Source organism: Vipera ursinii (genome assembly GCF_947247035.1).
Source record: "Vipera ursinii genome assembly, chromosome: 4".
NCBI lineage: Eukaryota > Metazoa > Chordata > Lepidosauria > Squamata > Viperidae > Vipera > Vipera ursinii.
In genome coordinates this window covers 16,104,231-16,127,010 of record NC_139514.1, presented here as the reverse complement: position 1 = coordinate 16,127,010, position 22,780 = coordinate 16,104,231, and the positions used below count along the sequence as shown (strand labels likewise).

General features: G+C 36.2%; 1 protein-coding gene across 2 annotated transcripts in view; it reads right to left on the bottom strand.

Annotated features, from left to right (window-relative positions):
• The window catches only part of DYNC2H1 (dynein cytoplasmic 2 heavy chain 1), a gene marked incomplete at its 5' end in the record, with an annotated part of 166,288 nt that overhangs the window by 116,089 nt on the left and 27,419 nt on the right, over positions 1-22,780 (bottom strand). For both annotated transcript variants that reach the window (XM_083362406.1, XM_083362407.1), the window contains 15 exons: positions 797-996; positions 1,391-1,506; positions 2,992-3,215; positions 9,543-9,725; positions 10,815-10,997; positions 13,175-13,377; positions 14,172-14,322; positions 15,631-15,750; positions 15,852-15,964; positions 16,923-17,040; positions 17,519-17,651; positions 17,853-18,235; positions 19,285-19,455; positions 20,303-20,417; positions 21,358-21,513. In XM_083362406.1, the coding sequence (XP_083218532.1) occupies positions 797-996; positions 1,391-1,506; positions 2,992-3,215; positions 9,543-9,725; positions 10,815-10,997; positions 13,175-13,377; positions 14,172-14,322; positions 15,631-15,750; positions 15,852-15,964; positions 16,923-17,040; positions 17,519-17,651; positions 17,853-18,235; positions 19,285-19,455; positions 20,303-20,417; positions 21,358-21,513 (2,569 nt within the window). The remainder of the gene's footprint in view (positions 1-796; positions 997-1,390; positions 1,507-2,991; positions 3,216-9,542; positions 9,726-10,814; positions 10,998-13,174; positions 13,378-14,171; positions 14,323-15,630; positions 15,751-15,851; positions 15,965-16,922; positions 17,041-17,518; positions 17,652-17,852; positions 18,236-19,284; positions 19,456-20,302; positions 20,418-21,357; positions 21,514-22,780) is intronic.

Sequence of the window (22,780 nt, the reverse complement as noted above, 5' to 3'; positions counted from 1 at the left end):
AGGGAAGGAGGGAAGGAAGGAAGGAAGACCAATTATCACCATAAAATATTTTATTGGGAATCTATTCTAGACCCAAAGGCATGGGGAAAGGTAGGGTTGGGACCAAAATATATGGTGGGGGGCAGTAGATTATTACAAAGCATAATAGCTGACACTGAGAAAATATATGAAATTACTGCTTAGGGTATCCTAACTATCACTTTAAATCAAATGTGTTTTATTCTATATATAACCATTCAAAATTATGACTTTGCCTTCAAATTTGCAGGAATGAGTATCATAATAATTAAGAACATGTAGTAAAGTACATTAAGCAACGGTGTTTTTCCCTCTTTTATTTATGAATAAATTCATTAATAACTATGTCCATGTTTTCAATCAAAATATTATTATTATTATTTTTCCTTTTCTATTTATTTATTTATTTTTGTAAACCACAGCATCAGCCAATATTTTGAGTCTTGCCCTGCCAGCCTTTTATAAACTGTTGAAGAACTGATCTTTCGTTCAACAACTGTCAGGATCCTAGGTAAGACAATCTTCAAGGAAGTGAATATACAAATTCTAAGTCACCCCGAGTATGATAAATTGTTTTGTTTGTTGTTTTATTATTTCACAGTTGTTTTCAAATCGGTTGTTAATCGCCTAGAATTGCGTGGTAGGTAGGTGGCCAAATAAACTGACAGGATGGGAGGATGGATACACACTTCTTAAAAGACAGGTTGAAGTCATAGATTATGTATAAAGATGAAGGTTAAAGTAATTACTGTTGTCTAGAGTAGTACTCAATATTTACCTGGGCAGATATGATTTCCAGATTGGCCTCCTCAAAGGTTTTTTGCAAAGCACTGTTTAATTCAGCATAATCTACATCATTAAAGTCAACACCAGGAAAGACGTCTTTAACCAACGCATCAAATCGTGCACAATCTGCAAAGGTAAGCTTTGACATGGTATTAAGACGCAAAGCTTGAACTACATTGTGGCTTTCATTAACTGTGTGGAAAGAGAAGAAACATAATGCGATTTATTTTTACTTGAAGCTGAAGTATAAGCAAACTAGTTTATCTTCTAGCACCTCCACAGAAATTCATAACTTTCAAGTAACAGACTTTGAAGGCTGTAAGTTTTAGGAATAGCATTTAGATTTATACATAAAGCTTCACAGTGCTTTACAGCCCTCTCTAAGCGCTTTACAGAATCAGCACATTGCCCCCAACAATCTGGGTCCTCATTTTACTGACGTCAGAAGGATGGAGTCAACCTTGAGCCGGTCAGGATCAAATTGGTGTCAATTCAGTGAAGTTTTCAAAAGAATATTATACAAATAAAAATAACACGGTCAGAATGCAAATCTTGGGAAAAAACATCACAGAATAATATTCTTTACCCTTCGTTTTCATTCCATTCTTTTTCAGCTGTCGAAGAAGATTTCCACATCCCCTCAGAACACTCTTTAATGCTCGCAGGCCCCAATCATAGTGCTGCTGAGGAGTCAAGAGCTCTCTGGTGAAAAAAAAATGGATTTTAATGTTTTTCTTATTACAATTAATGTGTATCCTTGTTGAAAAGAATACTCGCACATGGAAGGACTTTGATGCATGAAAGAGAGGAAAAACTAGTTAAGAAGGCTAACAAGTTTTCATAGGCAGGGTGAATGAGGAAACAGAATCACCACCACTTTTCTATCAGTCTTGAAGAAAAAGGCCTTCAAGGTCTTTAAGGAAAGCGTTCCCATTCTGTAACCTATTTCTATAACTACAATGGTAAGAAAATGGGTAGTATAATGGAACTTCCTATTCTTTGTGTATTGCTTACAGCAGCTGGGCATTTATCCACAGGGAAACATCTAATTATGAGGAAATATGTGAAATTGACTTTTTTGTTGAAATGTTGAGGAACGGCACTTAGTTTAACAAGATATTATAAAAAAATAAGTCATATTAGTATTATGACCCCAACGTGACTAAAGTGATGAAAAAGCAACATCGTGATCTTTGGATATGGAGACATATTTGAAATTTTGACTTTGTCACTAAAAAGCTCAGAGGAACAGATTATTTCCTGAAAGTTTGATGCTATCAAAGTTAGTGGAAGAAGAATTCAAGCAAGGGCCTTTCGGGATTGCCTAATATAACAGTTGTTAAATTCAGATTGGGAGGTCTGTCTTGACTATATTCCCTTTTAAGATTATTTTTCATTTGAAAAAGAATTGTTATCTTTTCTTCATTTGCGGGGATGATATTAACCTCATTTTTTCCACCAGTTTTATCAACAACCTGGTTTAACAACAGCATGTGGCATCAACTTTAAAACCATCTGCATTTTTTACTTGCTCAACTACATTTCAGAGTACAAGAAAATAAGGATCTGAATCTATATATTTTCAATGATATTTTGAATCAGAATTTCCAAATATCTTTCACCCAGAGAAAAATAGCACTATATTTCTCCTTTTCCAGATATCAAAAGTATATTATACAAATTTTATTGTTTTCTATATATCACATTTTCATCTATTACATATTATAAAACAGCATTAGGTAATATTATTTTCAATAATTACACATTTCATGTATCTGCATATTATGTTATCACGATAACAGCCTATGTTTTCAAAAATAAAATCTCCTGATTCTTTATAGTGATAATTTTCAGAGACTCAGATATAATGGCTTAAAACTGAATAGCAAAGCTTGCTTAAGATCAACAAAGTACTTTCTTGACTGACATCTGAACTGAGCCCTAGTTCAAATGTCATGTTGTCTGCTATATTATATCAAAATACTATATCAAGAATGTTAATGTATTACAAATCCCAAAGTTTATGAAAAAGCCCTTTTACTGTAATACTGAAGAGTATTTAAACAGAACAAAGAATTAAAATAATATTTCCTGAAAGTCAAAGACGGAGGAGAAAAAGAAAGATGAAAAGGAGATAATAAACTGACTGGGGATAGGGGAGTGAAAAAAAAATCTCCAAACACCTACCGTGCTAAATTGAAAATATCCACCAGTTTTCTTCCCAGAGGTTTAGCATTTTTAAACCCTTCTGAATATAATATCACTTCTGCAATTAGCTCATTATCAGGACGAGTCATAGCAACTGGTCGGAAAAGTTGTTTAAGATTGTCAGGCAATTTCTGTCTGCCTCCATAGCCTTTCCCAGCAGGATTCATGGTGATAAAAATTCCAGAATTATGATCCATTTCTACCTGATATTAAATATACAAACATCTTCAGTAAAAACTCAATAACCTATATAAACCATTAAATAAGAACTCAACAATCTATGTAAACAACAGACTTAAAACCCTTCAATTGCTCTATGTAATTCTTGCAAATGTGCATTTCCACAAAATTTATTTTTAAAAATCCAATTAAATACAGTAAAATGTTTGCATGTATAACTAACCTGAAGATAGAACAGAAGTTCAGTACTTTTTATTTTAATGCACAGGATTCACGTGTTTAAATGAAGCCAATTCCTTCATGTATGAAAACGATGTTTATCAGTTATTAAGGATGTCCCTACTTTAGAAGGCATTCAACCTGTTTTTGAAAGTCATACCCTACATGCCAAACACATGGCCAGTCCCCTCTATCTGGTTGTAGCTCGATTGCTTTCTGTTGGGCCCTGTTTAAGACTTTACCATCTCAGGTTTTGGCTAAATTAAATTATTTGGGGTGAGTCTCTGATTCGTTCACCCTGAATCACAGGCTTTCCTAATTGTTGAGGTTACGCTGCATAAAAAGTAAGTAAGTGAGGGACTTCCGGTGGCGGCGCGGCGCCGAAGACAGCCTCCCCTGGCTGCCCGCGGCTCAGCTGTTTGTTTTTTCGCCCGAAACAGCGCCGATCAGCTGTTTGGGCGAAATTGAAGCCCCCTCCTCGGGAGAAGAGGAGGGGGTGAGGCCCCAGGTAGGGGTAGAGTTCTCCGAGGCCGCCTGAGCTTGGAGCTTGGGCGGCTGAAGGATCGAACTCCCCCGAAGCCTGGGTTGCTCCCAGCTGGCCGTCGTCTCTGCTCCGAACTTCCTGGAGCAGAGCCAGGCGTCTGCGAACCATCCCTGCCTGAAGAAAGGACTATGATTTAAAGGAGCAGGCAGAGCGGTACAAGAGGAAAAGGTGAAGAGGACTATTTTACTGTACTCTCGAACTTGTTGGACTTTTTAAACTTTAATTGAAAGTGCGTCATAATTGAGGATTAAAAGATGGCGGCTAAACCTCCCTCTAAAACTCTTCGGAGTGGAGGATCCTCGCCGGTGCAACAATCATCACTACAGGCATTGCACCCTCCTGAAGTGCTGACATCGAAGGATTTGCGAGATGCCTTGGATAAACATGCCCAGGTACTTTTGGAATCAATTAATCAATCAATTGCTGATAAATTTGCACAGATGGAGGAGAAATTGGAGAAATTTGAGGAAAGAATGGAAGAGAGGATGGAACAGAAGTACAGCGTGATGAAGGTAGACATTTTGACTTCAGTGCATAAAGTGGCGGAATGTGTGGAAGATTTAGATGAAAAAGTGGATGATTTGGCTCAAAGGAATGCTATACTAGAAGTAAAAGCACGGGAGAATGAAATTGAAAGAGGCAAGTTGGAAAGGGAGTTAAGCCATGCCCAATATTACCAGATGCAGTTTGCTGTCAGAATTAGAGGCTTAAAAGAGAATGTTAAAGAAGATTTAAAGCAGCTGATCTCTGAGGCTCTCGAAGGGGTATTGAACCAGCCAACATCTGAAATAAGAGCAGCTATGGATAAAGTGTTTCGGGTGAATTCATGGATTGCCAGACAGAGAAAGTTGCCTAGAGATGTGGTGGTTTATTTTGCAAAAAGAGAAATTAGAGATCAAGTTATACAAGCTGCCTATGATGCTAAGGTTGTGATTGCTGAACAAGAAGTCTTGGTTTTAAAAGAAATTCCTCCAAGGATTTTAAGGGGAAGAAAGGACTATACATTTCTTGTGCAAGAGCTCAAGCAAAGAGATATAAGGTTCAGATGGGAGATTCCAGATGGGCTGATGGTGATGTATGAAGGTAAAAGGTATAGGCTGATTACTGTGAAACAAGCACGTGATTTCTACAATAATGTCTTAAAAGCAACCCCATTAACGCTCCTGGAAGCTGGAAAGGGATCTGGAGAAGAAGAACAACAAGAGGAGGAAACAGAGGAAAATGGTGCTGGAGGAGATCAAGCTACAATCTCTTTGGATGATCCTAGAGAGCAAAGAGTGACGCGTGCTGCTTTAAAACGAGCAAAGAAAATAAAAGAACAAGATCAGCAAAAGTCTTCAGATTCTTCACAACGCATTCATAGCCAAGCTGTGGGAGGAGCACGGCCTAAAGTAACCAGTCCTATCAAAGCTGTGGTCCAAGAGCTTTTCGGGGATATACATGGCAACTAAATTTTTAACTTGGAATGTTAATGGACTAAACTCACCGCAGAAGAGGAAGAAAGTTTTTCAATATTTAAAACAATTTAAGATAGATGTTATATGCCTGCAAGAAACGCATATTAGAGTTTTGGATCAAAAGTATTTATTGAACTCGAGGCTGGGTACGCAATTTGTTGCTTCTGCAGAGAATAAGAAAAATGGAGTGGTTGTTTATGTTAAAAGTGCCTTAACAGCGGACCTAATTGAAGCAGATAAGCATGGAAGATATGTTATGATCGAGCTGTTGTTTGAAGGTAAAAAGACGCTTTTAGTTGGATTATATGCACCAAATCAACAACAAGCTGACTTTTTTAGTTTACTTCATACAAAGCTTACCCAGTTGGATTATAAATCCTTTATTTTTATGGGGGACTGGAATGGAGTTATGGATGTACAGTTGGATAAGGCTGGAGCCTTTAAGCGCATTCCAAGTCACGCTAGACTGCCTAAATCTTTTTTTGAAATGAAGGATGACCTGGAATTGCGAGATATTTGGCGTGAGAGACATTTGCAGGAGAAGGATTATACATTTTATTCTGATAGACACCAATCTTTTTCGAGGATTGATTTTATTTTGTTGACTAATGATTTTCTTTTGAGAACTAAAAAGGTGAAAATCTGCGCAAGAATTATCTCTGATCACAGTCCAGTGTGGTTGGAGATTGATAAGGAAAGAGGAGATAGACGCTCATGGCGCGTAAATGAGAATTTGTTTAGAAATCAGAGAAATGTGGAAGAATGCAAACAGCGGATGAAGGATTTTTTTGAGATGAATATGAATAAGGGTACCTCTATGGATATGGTTTGGGATGCTAGCAAGGCCTATATGAGAGGGGTGTTGATATATATGAATAATAGACATAGACGTGCAGTGGAAACCAGAAGGAAAGAACTGGAGAATGAAATAAAGGAAAAAGAAAAGGCTTTGATTTTGAACCCAGAGGAGGTGAAGATCAAGGAGGCTATTAGACTGTTAAGAGGACAATTTGATAAATTAATGGCTGATCAAGTGGCGACCAATCTGCGGTTTGCTAGGCATAATACTTTTTGCAATGCTAATAAACCAGGCAGATGGTTAGCTTATAGACTGAGGAAAAAACAAAGGGCATCTAATATAGATAAGATTGAGTATAAAGGAAGGGTTGTGTATCAACAGAATCTTATTAAGGATGCCTTTGTGGATTTTTATTCGAAATTATATACTAAAGAGGACATTAATGCAAAAGATATTGATACGTATTTGGAGAAGGCTAGCATCCCGGTTCTTACGCAAGTACAAAAAGAGGGGATTAACCAACTGATTACAGAAGAAGAAATTTTTACAGCTATTAAGGAACTGAAGGTGGATAAAGCACCAGGCACTGATGGCTTGACTGCGGCCTATTATAAAAACTTACAATTAGAGATGATAAAACTGTTAAAGGAACTGTTCCAGACAATCCAGAGGGGGGGAAAGGTGCCCCCGTCTTGGAGAACAGCTTTTATCTCTTTGATTCCGAAGGAAGACCAGGATGCTACTTTAGTTAAAAATTACAGACCGATATCGCTTTTAAATACAGATTATAAGATATTTGCTAAGGTTTTGGCTAATAGACTGATGAGGGTTCTGCAACAGGTGATTCATGGGGACCAAACGGGGTTTATTAGTGGAAGACAAATGAAAACTAATGTGAGACATATAGTTGATGTGTTAGAGTTTTTGGAAAGGCACAACCAGATCTCTGCTGCGCTAATCTTTTTAGATGCTGAAAAGGCTTTTGATCAATTGAACTGGCAATTTTTGTTGAAAGTTTTAGACAAAATGGATTTTGGGGAAAAATTTTTACAACCGATTAGGGCATTATACCAAAAACAAACTGCCCGAATTATAGTTAACAATAGTTTGACAACAGTATGTAATATTGAGAAGGGCACAAGGCAAGGGTGTCCGCTATCGCCCTTGTTATTTGTGTTAACATTAGAGATATTATTGGTTAAGATTCGGAATTCGGAAAAAAATTAAGGGGATACAAGTTGGAGATCAGGATTACAGATTGAGAGCATTTGCAGATGATCTGGTTGTTACAGTGACCCAGCCAGAGAACTCTGTTGTGGACCTGATGGAGATAATAACACAATATGGGAAGGTTTCTGGATTTAAAGTAAATATACAGAAAACTAAAATTTTGGCTAGAAATATGACAGTTTCGCAGAAGGCTCTCTTAGAAGGATTAACTGGATTTGAGATTGTTAAAAGGGTTAAATATTTGGGGGTGATTTTGTCACCCTCTAATACAAAGCTATATAAAAATAATTATGAAAAGTTATGGGGGAAAATTCAAAAAGAACTGGAGAGTTGGGAAAAATTGCAATTGTCTTTGTTGGGACGGATTGCAGCAGTGAAAATGAATGTCCTGCCCAAATTTTTATTCTTATTTCAAATGATACCGATTCTTAAGAAAGACTCTAACTTGGAGGAATGGCAGCGTGGTATCAATAAATTTGTGTGGGCAGGGAAAAAGCCACGAGTTAAACTTAAGATTATGCAGGATACTCGTGAGAGAGGTGGCCTTAAAATGCCTAATTTTAAATTATATTATGAAGCTGCTGCACTAGTAGGAATAAGTGATTGGATTAATTTGACACAATCGAGGTTATTAAATCTTGAGGGCCATGATTTGTTGTTTGGCTGGCATGCATATTTGCTTTATGATAAGAAGGTAGATACTGTGTTTAGGATGCATATTTTAAGACAGGCATTGCTGAGAGTCTGGAAGAAGTATAGACATAAGTTAAGCAGCAAGATACCATTGTGGGCAATCCCAAAACACGCAATAGAAAATATACATGCTGGTTTCAAACATGATGAGACTACTTATAAGGAAATTTTAAGTTTGGAAAGGAATATTTGGTGCTTGAAATCATATAGCTTCTTGCGAGAAGAGAAGGTTGTTCAGACTTGGTTTCAATATATTCAGTTACAGGCCAGGTGGAAAGAAGACCAAAAAAATGGATTTGCAACGACTGATGAAAATTTGATAAAGCAAATTAGAAATCAAGGACCAGCACATATTAAACGGATATATCTTGCATTGATAGAGATCGATTCAGAAACAGAGCTTGTTAAGGATTGTATGATAAAATGGGCCCAAAACATTCAGGAAGTTATTACAATGGACACGTGGGAAAAGATCTGGGTGAGGAATGTAAAATTCACTCAAGCTCAAAGTTTAACAGAGAACTTTTACAAAATGTTTTATAGATGGCATCTAGATCCTAAAAAGCTTGCAAGTATGTATCCGAATTATCAGCCTAAATGTTGGAGGTGTGGTGATGAAGAGGCAACATATTTTCACATATGGTGGACATGTAAAAAGGTCAAGGCTTTTTGGATAAAAGTCTGGTGGAATATGCAGAAGATTTTTAAACGGAGGATAAAGTTTTGTCCGCAATTTTTTTTGTTGGGAATAATTGTTGACGCTACAGTTGCGGACTCTAAGTTGATGTTGAATTTAGTTACGGCAGCAAGACTTTTGATAGGTCAATATTGGAAGAAAGAGGAACTGCCGACTATACAAGAGTGGATTTTAAAGGTTTCCAACTTGGCAGAAATGGCGAAGATTTCGGCCTATTTGAAAGATTACTCGCAAGAACATTATATTATGGAATGGAGAAAATGGATTGAGTTTATCCAGAATAAGTATAGGGTTAAGAAGTTTTATCTAGCATTTGAATAAGTCTTCTTTCGTTTTCTTTTTTCTTTTTCTATTTTGTCTTCTATATATATTTAATAATGCTAAGTTTTGTTTGATCCTATATAAGTTAGAGAGTGATGGATTTTAGAATTTATAGTTGTTAGTATATGGTTGTTTATGATTGCTTTTTTATATATATATACCTTGTATTTAGCTCTGGGAAGTCCGGGGGGGGAGGGGGGTTGGGGGGAGGTGGGGGGGAGGAGGGAGGGGGGGAAGGGGGGGAAGGGGGGAGGTAGGGAGGGGAGGAGGGAGGGGGAAGGGGGTTTTTTAAAGGAAAACTGTATTTTTAAAACTTTTCAATTAAAAAAAAAAGTAAGTAAGTGAGTGAGTACAGTAAGTAAATATTGTACAAGAGTTTAAGATTTGTACCTCTTTTCCAAGTAATTCACAAACAGGCTGATGTTTCTTCAAAGCATGTTGAATTGTCTGAATCTGCATAGATACAGCAGAGAGTACAGCTTCTTCCAGACGATTAAACTCATCAAAACAGCCCCAGGCTCCACATTTCACCAAACCAACAAAGATTCGCCCCATTGATTTCACATCAATGCCCTTAAAATAAGCAAGGAATGCTACTTCAGCTACATGATATATAATATTCCTTTCCCCAAGTTAAAAAAGTATAACGAAGTTTTAAAGTTTGTAACAAAAGTAACAATGCTTTGGGGAGGTTAATGGGGCTTATTTGTACACTGCAGGGAGCAAACCTTTGGGCTTGCAGTTTCTGTGGTTTTTTGTTAATATAAACAGATTCTTTAAAAAAAATGTTCTACAAAGGAAACAAGAAAAGGCGTTTAAAAAAAGAAATACTTCACTCATCTCATCTGTTACAGATGTTACAGTGAAAGGAGCACTGAAATCTGCATAAATATGAATTTGATAAATATTTTCTATTTATTTATTGAAGATATGTTTTTTGCTTCTGATTTGTAACTTTAAAGGATTCAACAATCATCATCATTGTCAACAGTCATCATTGTCAACAATCATCATCACTGTCATCTCAATGTACTGGATTATACCCAATTTCAGCTTTAGTCACCCTAATTTATAACTTAACACAGGACTCAATCATTCATTAATTTTGCAAATTTATATGGCCATCCATATTATTCAAAAAATTCTGCGCAGCTAATAAGGCATAAATAGACTTTGAAGAAGCAGGACAGGAAGAGTATTGATGTTTTTGCCCTTTGGTTTTGGAGAAGACTTCTCAGAATGATGTGGATAGCCATGGGGACAAGCAAATTGAAAAAAATCAACCTACAGTTCTCACTTGAGGCAAAATGAGGTTCAAATTATCCTATTTCAGACGTACGTGTGTGTGTGTGTGTGTGTGTGTGTGTGTGTGTGTGTGTGTGTATGTAGGTCTTGGCATATCCAGGTCTTTTCCCATGTAAGATTGAGAGTGTCTTGGCGATGTTTCGACGAGGTCCCACTCATCATCTTCAGGCTGGTGTCTTTGGCTTCATGCTTGTGCGAGCAATCTTACATGGGAAAGTACCTTTGGGACAGCACCTGGATGATTTTGAATCTCCATAGACAACTTGATGGCATGCTATCAATCAATCAATCAATGAACAAGACATATGAGCCTTTTTCATACAAGAGTTAGAACTGTACTAATATACTTTACCTCACCTCATCACAATTAAACACCAAAACTTGTCTTCCAAGTAATCCTCCTAGAGCCTTTACAGATTCTGTCTTGCCAGTTCCAGCTGGGCCATAGGGGTTCCCGCCAAGGCCCATCTTCATAGCTTGAGTAAGCGTAAGGTAACACTTGTCAGTTAATGGTGTATAAACAAGCTTTGGTGAATTTCCCTAGAATTTTAAAAACAATAAAATTCAATTAAAATGATGAACTCAACTGAATTGTACAGATTAACACTACCACTAAAAGTGAATTCCAAATTAGTAATTATTTATTTCAATAATTCTAAAGACATGAAAATATTCAAAAATTCAAACTTTTTCAACTTTCTTGAATTACTTACAAAAGCATTACTTGGAATGTACAGGAAATATCTTGTTAAAAGAGACTCTGGGATCAAACTAAATTCAGCATGTGTATCTTTATCTGTTCCAAAACATTTGCCTCAAAGGTTGCAAAATGGAGTGTGTTTGTTTAAAAATTAAGCAGAGATAGTTTGTGCCAGATCAAGAGAGTAATGCCTTCATTACAACTTCTTTTTCCCCCTTAAGTCTACTATTTACAATGGAAGGAAACCTATTAATGGATACTTTGTGAGATGAGGAGGTTCCAATTAGAATTGTGAATGGTGTTAAAAATCAGATGGTTGCAATTTTATTCCAGTAAACCAAAATTCATTTCTAATCCAGGCCTCAGGCTCTAGGGATATTTTTTTCTCTATTAAAATGAGCTATGAAAAGATAACACATGTTATTGTTTTAGAACAGTGATGGCAAGCCTTTTAGAGACCGAGTGCCCAAACCGCAACCCAAAACCCACTTATTTAGGGCTGCATCAGCATTGTGGTGCCCTCAAGGGAGGGGGCAGGGAGGCACCTCTGAATGCCGCCTCAGGCACACAAAACCCAGGGGCACAAAAATGGGCCACCGTGCTGCAAGGCGCAAAAACGGCCACCTCAGCACTGCGGGGTGCAGATGCAAGAACAGGGCAGGGCTAGTATCATGCAGGCACTAACCCTACCCCATTTGCAGCATGTGCATGCTTGCAGCCCCGTGCGTGCATGCATGCCTGTAAAATGCTTCCCCTCCCTTTTCTTCCAGTCCATCAATCGACAGTGGTTGGTGACCTCTGCTCTACCAACCATGCTTGAGCCACTTTGCCTCCTTTGTGCTGAGCCGGGCTGCTGCTCCAGGCAGTGTGGTGGCTTGATGGATCTGCTGCTGGCAGCAGTGGCGCACGTGCCAACAGAGAGGGCTCTGAGTGCCGCCTCTGGCACACGTGCCATAGGTTCGCCACCACTGTTCTAGAATCTTCAGAACAATCTTATTCCATTACAGGCTCAAGCAAGTGAAAACATTAGAATTCTAACAAAAGACAGAATCTGATACAAAGAATCATATGGAATGAAAATTTATTCACTTTTATTAATGCTTATCCTCAAATAACTGTGCTACAAATTTCAGACATTAAGAATGTTTTAAATTGTTTCTGTAAAACAAGAACCATCACACCACATGAAAACAGATTTCTGAAACGGAGGGGAATATCAAGATCTGGAATCTGTTATTGAAGAAAATGTTAAAAAAAATCATTGTAGCAATAAAAAAATATTCTTAGACCCTTGCTCAACTGTATTTATTTATTTGTAATTAAAGTTGATGAGAGCTGTATTTTAACAAAAGTCATACTTTAGGAAAAAAATATATGTTTATCACAGCCAAGAAAAGTTTCAATAATTGAAACCCAAGAAGAATTTTCCCTTTTCTATCACATTGCCTGTTTTATGTACAGTACACAGGTAGTCCTCGACTTACAGTTACAATCAAGCCCAATATTTCTTTTGCTAAGTGAGACAGTTGTTAAGTGAATTTTGCCCCATTTTACCTTTCTTGCCACAGTTGTTAAGGAATCACTGCCACTGTGATAACAGTGATAATAGATAACACTTTCTTAACTGAATCTGGCATCCCCATTGACTATGCTTATCAGAAGGTCACAAAAAGTGATCATGTGACCCTGGGATATTGCAAACATCATAAATATGAGTCAGTTGCCAAGCAGCTGAATTTTGATCATGTGACCACAGGAATGCTGCAATTAACTTAGAAAACAGGTCATAAGTCGCTTTTTCAGTGCCGTTGTAAGTTTAAACCGTCACTAAATGAATTGTTGTAAGTCAAAAACTACCTATAATGCTACATGTCTACTCAGAAATAAACTGCATAAGGCTGAATCCATCTACTTCAGGCAGTTGATTTGTAGGACTACAATATTAAACTAATGCTCATTAAAACAACGAGGACAAGAATGAAAGAATAAAACATAATTTATGCTAAACTTAAAATACCTGATATTCATAAGTGTACTGCAGTTCAGCATCCACCATTTGAATATAACATTTTTTATCCTTAAGATAAAATCTGAGTTGCTTCTTCCAGGCCCAATCATCAGTACTATTGACCTGAGCTGCAATTAGCTGTTGTACAATATCAATGTTATGAATAACATCCAAAATCAGGGCTTTAAGCTTTAACTCAAGGATTCCAGATTCTGAAAAAAAGTATTACAGTTTAAAATAAGGTTAATTTATATTGTTTCACCCATTATAATTTGATCACATGGTTAGAAAGAAAAGGTAATAAAGGGAAAAGTGTTAACATTAACATATGTTGATAATTATTTAATAGTAATTCTAATGGTATAAAAGACTAGTGCCTGTAGTTTTCTGAGAATTTAAAATTAAAAGTTATTATGTAGGGCAGCTTGTACTACATAATTTGCCACAGAAGGGCAGGATAAAAAACTGAATGAATGAATGAATGAATGAATGAATGAATGAATAAATAAATAAATAAATAAATAAATAAATAAATAAATACTGAATAAATAGAAACAAAGATACAAGAAATACTCAATTCAACTGAATTGGAAACTGAAACTAAACCCAGAGAAATACTATTTTATCATTTTTCTAATCATGTAAGAGGGAAGGTTCTGCCCTTTGGTTTTTAATTATGTTTTACAATTTTATGTCATGTTTGAAACTGGCTACTATAGCTCAGTAAATAAACCATCGTGAAGAAAACTGTGGATTAACATAATACAGTGTATGTGAATTCCTCTATAGTCAAAAGCAGAAAAATATAACAAATTGCAATATCAACTCAGCTATGTATGGTGGCATACAAAAGAAAGTACAGAAAGAAATAAATCAAGACCAACAAATGCAAAAAACAGTAGAAATGGCAGGAAGCCATACTGATTATGTTGTGAGAATGATTCAGATTCTGCATCACAAATGTGAAATCATTTTAAAATATTATACCTGTTACCTTCTTCCATACCTGCATTGCCCAAATCTTCTACATTAGTATCTATACTGGTATAATGCTCCAATTTAGCCATTAGTTCTAATTCTATCTGTTGCAAATTACATTCCTTGATTGCACACTCAACATCTTCTGTGAATTGAATTTGTTCAGCCAAACAAAGAATCTATTCAGAAAATGGTAGGCATAAAGAAAATTATGTTATAACATTTAATAGCATCCATGATGACTATTTAAAGAAATCACAATACCTCATTTATCTACAAATCCACAATACTCTTCTGCTGAAACTCTAAAAGGTAACAGATTATCAAACAGTTTATTAAATTGTCAATGCTGTATGCAATTTTTAAAAAAACTACAATTATTTGAACATTTAAAAGAAATGATAATCCGAGAGTTCAGAGCATAGATGAAACTGCCAGTGATTTGTGCCTCTGACAGAACAAGTACAATCAACAAATAGCTACACTATGCTGTACCTTCCAAACAATATACAAATGCAAGATAAATCTATATCATGAAGGTGCTACTTTAGTGAAAAAAACTGGCTAGAGCACAGGTCTGCAACCCGCGGCTCCGGAGCCACATGCGGCTCTTTCAGCCGTCTCCTGCGGCTCCCAGTCCTCTGCCATGTGCAGTCCAAAAGAAAAAAAAAAGTGGGACTAAAAAAGTTCAACCAATCAATTCAAATATGCAGGGTAGGTGCATATCTGGCCTTGGCTCCACTCTTCAGTCAAACTCTGTTCTGCGCATGCGCGCATGTATGCACATGTGCACACATTTTTTTGCGGCTCCCAGTTTTTCCTTTTGTGAGGGAACCGGTTCCGAGTGGCTCTTTCACTGTTTCAGGTTGCTGACCCCTGGGCTAGAGCAAATGCAATAGCTTTATCCTGAAACAGAATAACCCTGACTTGTAGTACTTGGATAAAAGTTATTGTAGCTGTTGAGCACTGAATATTATTTCATGGACAACTCAGTTTAACTCTTGGGATAGTTCCAGACCAAAGTAAAACCACTAAACCATTATGAGACTTCAGTTAATCAAGATTAGCACAAATCTTACTGATTTCAACGGATATACTGTGATTTATTTTGGATCTAAATTTAATTCAAAAAGTTGCACGCAATGTTGTCTGTCAGCCACTAGAACAAAGTTCCCTCAGAAAAAAAGGATTCTACTCTTTTCCACAATCTTCAGTAAGGATTCAGTGCAAATTGGAGGGAAACAAATGGCTTGAGGGATGGGGACAAATGCAAAGGAAAGCACCTTTGTCTGATGTTGCATGTAATCCAGATTGCAAACAAAATTTGGTTCTTTTCAGATACATTATTGGATAAATATATTCAAACCATTCTTTATTTTAGATTCAAATTTAATTCTACTGAGCTAAACATTAATAAGCATATGATCAAAAATCCCCCTTCTTTGCAAAATTGAAATCTTGTTTTTGCATAAGAAAACACAACCTACCTGCGAAGGAAAAAGCGATGGATCAATTGAGCCCTGTAGTCTTTTCCCAGAGTCTACGCAGTCAATCAACAGTTTCTTCAATGTCTCCTTCATCTCTAAAGACAATTTGTTCAGCCATACCTAGCAGACAATATATCAAGAAAACCCAACAAACCATAATAGCATACTTAATATTGATAAATGGGAAATTGGGGGGGAAGAGGAGGAGCTTATTTTCTTACCTCAACGTCATTGGAGAGCAGAATTTTATTTTTGAAAGGTACGGTTTCACCTTCTACAGATTTCATTGAAAGAATATTTTTAAAATCTTCATCAAAGCTTACACTGTGAATTCCTGTTAATCAATGGAATCATGTAACATTGATTAGTTTGACACAGGGATGTGTAAAACTTTCCGTGTTCAGAAAAACTGGTTTTGAGGGGTCCATGGCTGAACCTGTTCATCCATAGAACAAAACTGATCTGGATAAGGGCTGAAATTAAGCAGTTCTAGGCAGAAAAGGTTTGAAGGGAAAATGAGACCGGAAACAAGCCAAAGACATTGTTACAGCAGCTGAAAAGAGAACAGAGAAAATGCTGAGGAGAGCAGGGGCGGGAAGTCTAGTAGGATGTTACAATGGAAGTCTGATCCATACTGCTAATTCCACAATAATGAACAGGCTTGTAGACCCATTCTTCTATTAGCATCTATTCTTTGGAATTACAATTTCCCTTGGAATAATGCCCAGAGTGCGATCTCCTGAAGTTTAAAAATGGAATTAAAAGTCTTCTTTTCGCAAGACTTTATGAGGTTTGAAGAATGATGGTTGTAGCATTTGATTGTTACATGATTTACTTGATTGTATTGCATTGCGATTAGTATTATTGCTCTATTTGTGCTTTTCTATTAGCTTTTACTAAATAAAAGCATAATTACTGAGTGAGTGATGTAATTGCCCTAACTATCCCGTAAATCAGAATTTTGGTTTCACTGAGCAAGGAACAATTAAATATTCAAATTTTGTATCTATTATACAGAGGCTAATTTGAAACAGTTTAGCAGAAATTGTGCAATTCGATAGTTTGTTGTAAGTTCAAGACAATGCCTATTTTCTGTACTGTGCACATCCGTAATATAGTTATATCGTTTTTTACACAAATATGAACTTGGATTATAATAGCATGCATGGCTGAGGAATTCTGGGAGTTGAAGTCCACAAGTCATAAAAGGGCCAAGTTTGAAGACCTCTAAACTAGATGGTGCTTTTGGTCCATTCCAACTATACAATTCTTTGATTCTTTATCATTCTTACCGGCAAACAGCTTCTTCAGATGAGATTGGATAACTAATGGATTAGTAGACTGTCCCAAGATTTCCAGAAGATCATCATCTCCAATGAAATAAAATCTGGGGAATGCAGAACGCTTTTCCTGTTTAAAAATAAATAAATTCAGACAGCCTCTCCAAGATAGCATCGTAATTATTTCTGAACCAGTTAAACTAACATCTTTTTAAAAAACGAAATAAGGAATAACTGAGAACTGAACATCTCTACTTTTACACTAAAAAAAGAGGCTCCCCCTATCACTTGCTTATTCTTCAAAAAATATTTAATTTTTTATTGGTCAAAGTACTTTTGAAATAAAAAACAAACACAAAAATTAAGGAAACAACATTCAAGTAAAAACAGCCTAACTTGAACGATGTTAGGATTATGCAGCACTTCAGCTTCAAAATGAGTATAATCACACAGCTGCTTTAAGATGCCACAGAAATACCACATTTGCACTCCCACATGAATGTATCCATATGTATAAATACAAGTGTTTATTATCTCAAGGAGAGATACAGAATTTTAGTGTTCATCATCTGAGTTCACTATTAAATGTAGTGATCAGAAATTTTTACCTCTAGGAATTCATTTAAAGATTTTTGACATCTCTGAAGCTGGTCAAGGATAGTAATTAAAGCAGTTCTTATTCCCGCTCGAGTATTCAAAGAAATTACACGGTTATCTTGTTTGATATCTGCCAGTATTGATCTTTAAAAGGAAACAACATGGTGTAAAGTACACTGTTATTTCTTCTTTGGTTATAATAACACATAAGTAAAATGATAAGCAAGGGAAACTATTTATGACTCAAATATGAAAACACAAGAAATTAACTTAAATTTTACATGCAATGCCTATGTTTTTATCTGAGGAAGTTGGATTAAAAGACAGAATATAACGTTAACTGACCTAAAGTCTTCATCTACTCTGTTGAAACGTGCCTGCTCTTTAGGCAAAGCTCCACGACCAAAAATGGGCTCCAGATATACCCACTTCCTCTGAATTTGATTTAGATTCTGTAGATATTCATCCAGTTCAGCAAGTTTCTTTTCCCAAACAGAAACTTTATCTTGGAAACCTTTGTAATATGGAGAGTCTTTTAATGACTGAAGTAAGCAGCGATTGTCTCCAACTTGATTGACTATATCTTTCCAATCCTTAATCAATTTGATCATCCGGTTCTGGCTATCTTCATACTCTGTTAATGTAAAGACAGCTCCAACTCCCCAAAGCTCAAGCTCACGCAAGGCTTCTCTGATTGTCACCTCACCATGAGCCCTGCTGTTCAAATCCTGTTAGCAAATATAAATTAACATAATTCAAGCTAATGATTTAAGTACTAGTAGAGATAAATCCAAAAAACAAAGTAAGTTCAGGCACTGATTTATAAAGCAATACATTTACTTTTTAATTAAACATTATGGTATTACTTACATATTGATACAGTGTGTGTATGTGTGTATATATATATGTATATATGTGTGTGTATATATATGTGTATATATGTGACCACTGCCTGTGGATGGCCTTGGGTTAGGCTGAAACAGGATATAAGATTTGTCCCATGTTTGGGGCCTAGCAAGGTAATCTAAATACTTAACAAACATTTAACACATATCTCCCTTGCTTCTCAGCTAACAAAGAGAGAGAGAGAGCCTGTGGCCTAAGGGTTAAAACAATTGCCTAATGTACAATCAGCCCAGGTTCAAATCTCAGAAGGGTATGGCTGACTGATGAGAACAAATAAGTTTGAAATGCATATCAGTCTCCCTTTAATTCTTTGTTAGCAATCCAAAAAATTTACACACACACACACACACTCACACACACACACACACACACACACACACACACACACACATATATATATATATATATATATATATATATATATATATATATATATATATATATGCTTTTAACAATCCTATAATCCCTTCCATCGGGGTGGAGTTGGGGCCACTGAATGGAGCTGAGCATTTGAGCATTTACTGGCCAGATGCCCTTCCTGTTGCCTATGCGGAGCTCACAGCAGATATTATTTCCCAAATGCAAATTAGCATTTTCTATAGCACAATTTACTATTAGGGGTTATTGTCTTCAAGGGCAGGTATAAGAACATTACAAGAATGTAATGAAATTTCAGTATCAAGAACAATGTATCAGGACTATGTACTGAAAATTATTATTTCTTTCTTTATACAGAAAGAATTGATTTAGTAATTTGTTTTATTAAGCTTAGTCAATAATTTTGGGGCATTCCTTGCTTTAAGTGGAAGCTAGAAATATTGTCCAAACATTTCTTCAAATAATTTTCTTTATACTAAAAAATAATTCACACCTTGAGTTCTGCTGCTTTTTCCACAATGACATCTGCCACTTTTAGGAGGTCTCCAAACATCAGATTCCCTAGACTGGTACCTCTAGGAAGACCAAGAATACGAAAGAGGTCCAACCAATGATCTGGTGACAAGTGTTCTCCTTTAACGTATTTCAATATAGGAAGGATTAGCTGTAAGAAAAAAAGAGCATACGGTATGTTAGCAATTATTTTTTTTCCTTTGTAACAATGAATGTATTTTATGTTTAAACAATAAAGGATTATGAAAGTATCACAAGTAACAAACACTACATTCTTATACTTGCATTCAGCAGTACTGCATTTAAATTTAATACTTTTAGATTTATTTCATAAACAGAAAGATGCCAAGTTAAAATCCCATTCTTAAGTATCACTGGATCTTAACAATACAAGTAGTCTTCACTTAATGTCTATTTGTTCAGCAGCCATTCAAAGTTACAATAGTGCTGAAAAAAGGGACTTGCAAACCCATCCTTGAAGTTCTGGCCACTGTAATAATAAAATACTGTAATATTAGACCATCTCACAGAGCAATTCCAACAATTAACAGAAATAACAATGAGAAATGCTTTGAACATTTCGAAAGGTTATATGCTAAAATTGCTGTAATCAAATGCAAAACCTAGAAGGGTTTTCAAGAAATTTATTTATTTATTTATTTATTTGTTTGTTTGTTTGTTTGATTTTATATACCGCCCTATTCCCAAAGGACTCAGGGCGGTTTACAGGGCGAATTAAAACAATACAAATAAATACAATTAAAATAGAATTAAATTAAGACTAGCCCACAATTAAGACAAATTAAAATTTAAAATTAAATTAAAAACTCCCTCAGTCCAGGCCAGAAAGATCAAATAACCAAGTTTTCAGGTGCCATAACAATGAATCAAATACTGTATATTCTATAAAGAAGATGCCTAGGTCTCAAAAGCCTCAAAATATTCTAAACATTCCAGTATTTCCTATTTGTCTTAATTCTCTCACGCTATCATTTTACCTTGTATTTATCCACGTCTTTTTGTAACTTCACAGTCATTATTGTGTGTTCTTCAATCTTTCTCAGTTTTTCATGCCAGTTCAACAAGAATTCTTCAAATAGGTAGGTTTTACTCCTGTATACAATATATATTAAAAGAAGTTCATTGTGGGCCAACTACTACTATAATTAAGAACTGTGTATAGGTAGTCCTCAGATACGACGGCAATTGGGGCTGGGATTCTTATAGCTAAGATAATGTAGTTGTAAAGTGTAATGCCATGTATCTGCAATGCTTAGTGACAACAATCCCAGCAGTCCCAGTTTCCATTATTTTTTTATTTATTTTTTATTTTATTTTTAATTCCATTTATATCCCGCCCTTCTCCGAAGACTCAGGGCGGCTTACAAGCTTAGCAGTAGCTTTAATTCTATGTATATGCCTGCTTATAAGGGCTTTCACACACACCCCAAGCGGCATTATTACAAAGTCAGCTTAATTGCCCCCAACAATCTGGGTCCTCATTTTACCTACCTCAGAAGGATGGAAGGCTGAGTCAACCTTGAGCCTGTTGGGATGCGAACCTGCACTAATTGCAGGCAGCTGGTGTTACTTAAGGAGGCATTAGCCCACTGCTCCACCAAGGCTCTTAACCCCAAGAAGCAAGGATTGTTAAGTGGGAAGCGATGGGAGTCCACATTAAGGTGGCACGGGGTGATGGGGGGTAGGGTTTGCAGGGAGGTGGGGGAGGCTCAGAGCAGGATGCATTCAAGTTGGGAAATGCTAGGTGAAGGGGGTGATGTAGCCCTAGTGCAGGTAGGCCAGGGTAAAGGGTGGCGCTACACCACAAAAACAAGGGGAGACTTACCAGAATGACAAGTGACTTTCCATGCCAGCTTCTCCTTTGATTTTGCTTGTGGGAAGCCAGCAAGGAAGGTCACAAGTGGCAATCACGTGACTGCAGGCGGCTGCAATGTTGTAAATGTGAACTTATTGCCAAGCATCAAAATCACAATTACATGACTGGTGGTGGTGCAATGGCCAAAACTTTGAAGTCTGTAAATCTTAAATGTACCTAAATGTAATCCAATCTTCGTTGGCTTTTTCTTGAAAACCTTCATAGAATTGCTCATACAGTGACCAAACCTCAGCACAGCATTCAATGTCTCTGCGCACTTCATTTGCTAAAGAGAAATCAGGCTCTTCTAATTCAAAGTGACAACAGTCATTACTGAAGAAAAAGAGCACAGAAATGAGTTATTTGTAAAAAAACAGAAAAAGCAGGATACAAAAAAAAAATGTTACACTGTATGCGAAATATATATAAATATACAGCTATATAAATTAAATTCAATAAAATAAAAGATACAGTGATACAGATCAATCAGCAGCATACTGGAATGACGGGAACAGTGAGAACATATATCTTCTGTATAAGAAAATGTTTCTTTCTTCTATTTTCTTTCAATAATCAATAGATACTTTAATACAGTTATTAGAGAACAATCATGTAATATGCGAGGAATAATAGAAAAAGCTGGAAACTTAAAGAACATTTATAAAATAATGTAATATGGTATGCGTTACCCAATTTTAAAATAATATTTCTAATGCTGATTCTTCTAACTCTAGATCAGGCGTGTCAAACTCGCAACATCACGTGACATGTTGTGACATAGTGTGATTTTTTTTCCATTGCTGGCAATGGGGTGGGCACAGTTTTGGCATGATGCATCCGGCCCGCAGGCCGGCTGTTTGACACCCCTGCTCTAGGATGAACCAAATGAAAATATGTATTTCATATATATATATATATACCATATTGTTACATATATATATATTTACTGCGGTAAAGTGAATTACCATAATTGTTAGGCGAATAACATAGCTGTTAAGTAAATTATGGTGTTGTTATGCAAATTCAGTTTCCCCAACTGACTTTGCTTATTGGAAGCTGGCTAGGAAGGTCACAAATCATGATCACAGTGAACACAAACTGCTTTCAACCATCGTAAATGTGATCCAGTTGCCAAGTGTCCAAATTGTGATCACATGACCATGATAATGGTGAGGACAGTGGTAACTTCAGGTCATAAATGACTTTTTCCAAGGCTGTCATAAATTCAATGACTAAATATATTTGATTTTAACTGATTTTAAAAATCTAAGTTGGATGAGACCTTCTTAGTACTTAATGGGAGCCAATCAGGAAGTATCAAACTTCCTGGAAAAAGGCCATGGCAAGCCATTACTAAATTATTACTAAAATGACTACATGTGTTGATGAAAACCCAAGTCAGACTTAACTTGAACATTTTATCCTTAATAATCCATTTATAATTTGATAATGTCAAGGTCTAGTAATGAGGGAAATATAATTGTTTATTAATTATATGTTGATTTTTTACACCTATTCTTTTTACAGTAGAAAATTATCTTCACTTGAAAATTAAACTAATTTTTTATCATGCCATGTGTTTTAGAAAATCAGATGGGAA